This window comes from Sinocyclocheilus anshuiensis, unplaced genomic scaffold, assembly GCF_001515605.1.
Source record: "Sinocyclocheilus anshuiensis isolate Anshui unplaced genomic scaffold, SAMN03320099.WGS_v1.1 scaffold1522, whole genome shotgun sequence".
NCBI lineage: Eukaryota > Metazoa > Chordata > Actinopteri > Cypriniformes > Cyprinidae > Sinocyclocheilus > Sinocyclocheilus anshuiensis.
Window position 1 is genome coordinate 768,500 of NW_015546143.1, and position 4,174 is coordinate 772,673.

Consider the following 4,174-nt stretch of genomic DNA (forward strand, 5'->3'; position numbering starts at 1 on the left):
TATATATATATACATATCTTTAAAAAAAAAAAACCTTGCTACGTGTACTGCGTTAGGCTAACAGTGATTTGTCATTTGCACTTACAGTACATATTGTTCTCTTTTGTTAGTTTTGATTGCTTCTATTGTCCTCATTTGTAAGTCGATTTGGATAAAAGCATCTGCCAAATGACTAAATATAAATGTAAAACAGATTAGTAACATTTGGGAAAATTGGTGAAAGTTGCCTTGTCTTGTGTCTAACAGGCTAAAGTGACCCCAACCATTTACCTGCATCTAACTCTACTGATCCATAATTATACTGTAAGGCAATAAAAGCAAGGCATCTTGCATACAGTATATCAACAGTAGACAATTGCTAGAGGTTTTACAGCAAATGATAAGCGGATCTAAGTGGAGATGTGCACCTTCATATGAGGGTACGTGAGCACCACCAGATGAGCGCAGGCATTGATGTCATCGCCTTTAATGAATGAAAGATCTACTCCTCCCACTCTCTCCAGCCCGCTGAAGTCTGGACTCCTCTGCCAATCCTCTGTGTCCTCCTCCTTCACACTTTCTCTAAGACGTGCCTGCTCCCTTGACACACACATATACACATACATTATAGAAATCTTTAAAGTCCCTCTGAATTGTCTTGAAATACCCAGCATTACTCAATATGTTGATGTAATTTCCACTGAAACAGAAAGTCAGAGCAGGGCATATCATGTGGCTCATCTCCCTTTTTTAAAAATAGCCAATAGCATTTTGTTTATGTTGCAGCCGGGCAAAGTAGCACTTGACAGCTGGTGACGGTCAAAGTTTAAAAATTAAGATAGATGCCCTTTAGATTTATTATAGAACCAATAGTAATAAAGGGGGGGAAAAGTTTTTTATTTTTATGCTGATGGTGTTGTTTTTGAAGTGCATGTCATTTGAACTACTGGTCAAAAGTTTGGGATCGCTACGATTTTTAAAAATCTTTAAGAATGTCTCTTATGCTCACCAAGACTGCAATTATTTGATCAAAAATACAGTAAAAATTGTGAAACCGTTAATACATTTTATTTTTCAGGATTCCTGGATGAATATAAAGTTCAAAAGAACAGCATTTATTTTAAATATAAATGTTTTGTAACATTATTAATATCTTTACTGTCACCTCTGATCAATCTATTCCTGAATAAAAGTATTAATACATATTTTTGGTCACTTTATTTTAAGGGCCAATTTTCGCCATTAACAAACCATTAACTACGACTTTTGCCTCAAACTCCTAATTTGCTGCATATTAATAGTTAGTAAGGTAACTGTTAAGTTTAGGTATTGGGTAGGATTAGGGATGTAGAATATGGTAATGCAGAATATGTACTTTATAAGCACTAATAAACAGCCAATATGTTAATAATAGGCATGCTAATAAGCAACTAGTTAATAGTGAGAATTGGACCCTATACTAAAGTGTTACCATATTTTTTTCTAAATATGAAAAAGCACAACTGTTTTCAACATTGATAATAATCAGAAATGTTTCTTGAGCAGCAAATCAGCATATTAGAACGATTTCTGAATGATAATGTGACACTGAAGACTGGAATAATGATGCTGAAAATTCAGCTTTGCCTCACAGAAATAAATTACATTTTACAATATATTCACACAGAAAACACATTTTAATTTGGTGAGCAGAAGAGACGTTCAAAAAAAAAAAAAAAACATCCAACAAACACTACCAAACCGAAACGTTTGACCAGTACTGCACGTTGGAGCATGGCACCAGTGTTATATTATTCTACTCATCATTGCTGTTTATAATGCCAAGGATGTCTAACAATTTGCCATGTTTGATCTCTCCCATCGTGTTTTAAAATATTCTACACAAGCATTTTGTGTAAAATTCAGGTGGGATGGACACATTTTGTGGTCCGCGCCGGCTCGAGCATATGATCTGCTGTGTGCTATCTTGTCTCTGGAGCAGAGCACACTCAGTTTGCACTGCAGAGGTTCACGTGACACTGATGTGAAACCAGACTTCATTCACCCAAATAGAAAGTATATTTACACTGTCTGAATCACTCCCTATCCCCTTTACACTGATCAGCCTCAACATTAAAACCACTGACAGGTGAAGTATATAATATTGATTACATCGTTACAACGTAGGGCTGGACAATAATTCAATATTAGGGCTGCCACTAACGACTATTTTTATTTCGATTAATCTATCGACTAATTTATCGATTAATCTAAACTATTTATTTCCCACACAAAAAAATCAACAATTTTACTTAAGAATATTTTATTAAACTATATTTCATTAAACCAAATGAAATCCAAAAGTAAAAAAGTAAAGTGCAACATAAAGTGCAAGAAGCAAGTGTCCATCTCATAGTCCAAATCACTGAAATCAATGTTCAGTATTATAGTGTAAGAATTACAACATATCCACGTGTTCTAGTCGACTACTAATAAAATTATAATCAAAAAAAACTTTTTTAAAGGAGTATTTACCAGAAATATTATTTACCAGAATTTATTTAGGAGAAAAATGTAAATGTGCAGTAGGGCTGATGCATATATAATAGCAATGAGGCAATAATAATCAGTTAAAATAAACGTATCAAAAGCAAGAAATCATATGGTTTTATTGAACAAAATTGTTAAAATACATAATGTATTATAAACAATAGAGCTAACGTACATTACGCATTACAACAAAGGCCTGCAGGGGGCGCCAACGGCCTGGTGATTATTTGTACACATTGCTGTGCGATCTAATCCGTTTAATATTGACCAAGCACCATTTCATTCAAATGTCCACTTAATCTTTAATATTTGGCCATTTCTTTAGGACAGCATATACTGTATTAGAACTGCGTCGCATATAATTATTTACTTAAATCATAGCGTTTGTGAATTCACAATTATGCTTAATTATTTTTAAATGGGTTTAATATATCATGCAGCCTTGGAAAACAGACTAATAATGTGTTTTATGGATTCTCGTCCGTGAAATGCGCCACTTCCGGTATTTTGCTGGTTAGTCGACGCAGGCAAAATGAAGTCGAGAATTTTTAAAAATCGAATAGTCGAATAGAATCGATGAATTGCGACAGCCCTAATACAGTATAATTATGTTTAATTAAGCTGAGATATAACACTATAAATTAATTCATTTGCAACAGCTGAAGACATTATAGTACTGTATCTCAGCTCGCCCCTCAACATGCACGCGTTCTGAGTTTCAGCAGCCCAACACTGAATATTATATTGTGGGCGTTGTATTTTTATTAATAAAATAACAATTATAAAAATTACACCACAAAAATGAAATTTAAATTACCCTGCTTCTAAATAAATAAAGCAGTTATTTTTATTTAGTTAAAAACGGGCCAAAAGAGACCTCCGAACTAGGCTACCAGAAAGGAAAAAATAAAACTTAACGTTTTTGCTCAGAATTTGTTTTTAATCCCTGCATGATTTTAGTCATGTATGATAAATATCAAATAGCTTATGTTATAGCTTGACTACAAGTCAAAGCGCCTCCTGCTGGCAGACAATCAGTTTGCATTTTCAGTAAACCCGTCTCCAGCAACATGTTTTTGTTGTTGCTCTTTTATTTTATTTTTCTGCAGCACCTCAGAGGACTTTTCATACTCTTTATACTGGCTAAAGCACATTTGTTTCAATCTACAAGTTGATCAAAAGTGATGATAAAGACATTTATAATTTTACAAAAATGTATATTTCAGATAAATGCTGTTATTCTGAACTTTCAATTCATCAAAGAAACCTGAAAAAATTCTACTCTGCTGTTTTCAACGAAAGATCATGTGACACTGAAGACTGGAGTAATTAGCTTTGATCACAGGAATAAATTGCATTTTAAAATATATTCAAATAGAAAGCGGCTATTTGAAATAGGAAAAATATTTCACAATATTACTGCTTTTGCTGTGTTTTGGATCAAATAAATGCAGGCTTGGTGAGCAGAAGAGAATTCTTTAAAAACATTAAAAATCTTACTGTTCAAAAACTTTTGACTGGTAAGAGTATGATAGCCTATAGTTTGAAGTTAAAGATATTAATAATTAAAGGGGTCATATGATGCGATCTCAATTTTTCCTTTCTCTTTGAAGTGTTACAAGCTCTTGGTGCATAAAGAAGATCTGTAAAGTTGCAAAGACTAAAG

General features: G+C 33.4%; 1 protein-coding gene across 5 annotated transcripts in view; it reads right to left on the minus strand.

Moving 5' to 3' along the window:
* Positions 1-795, minus strand: part of LOC107701213 (endonuclease V) — a 147,199-nt gene extending 146,404 nt beyond the window's left edge. For all 5 annotated transcript variants that reach the window (XR_001635623.1, XR_001635622.1, XR_001635621.1 and 2 more), the window contains exon 1: positions 408-795. Coding sequence is in view for 2 of the 5 variants with exons in the window: in XM_016503174.1 (XP_016358660.1) it covers positions 408-653 (246 nt within the window). In the remaining 3 variants the exon portion in view is untranslated. The remainder of the gene's footprint in view (positions 1-407) is intronic.
* Positions 796-4,174: the final 3,379 nt, after the last annotated feature.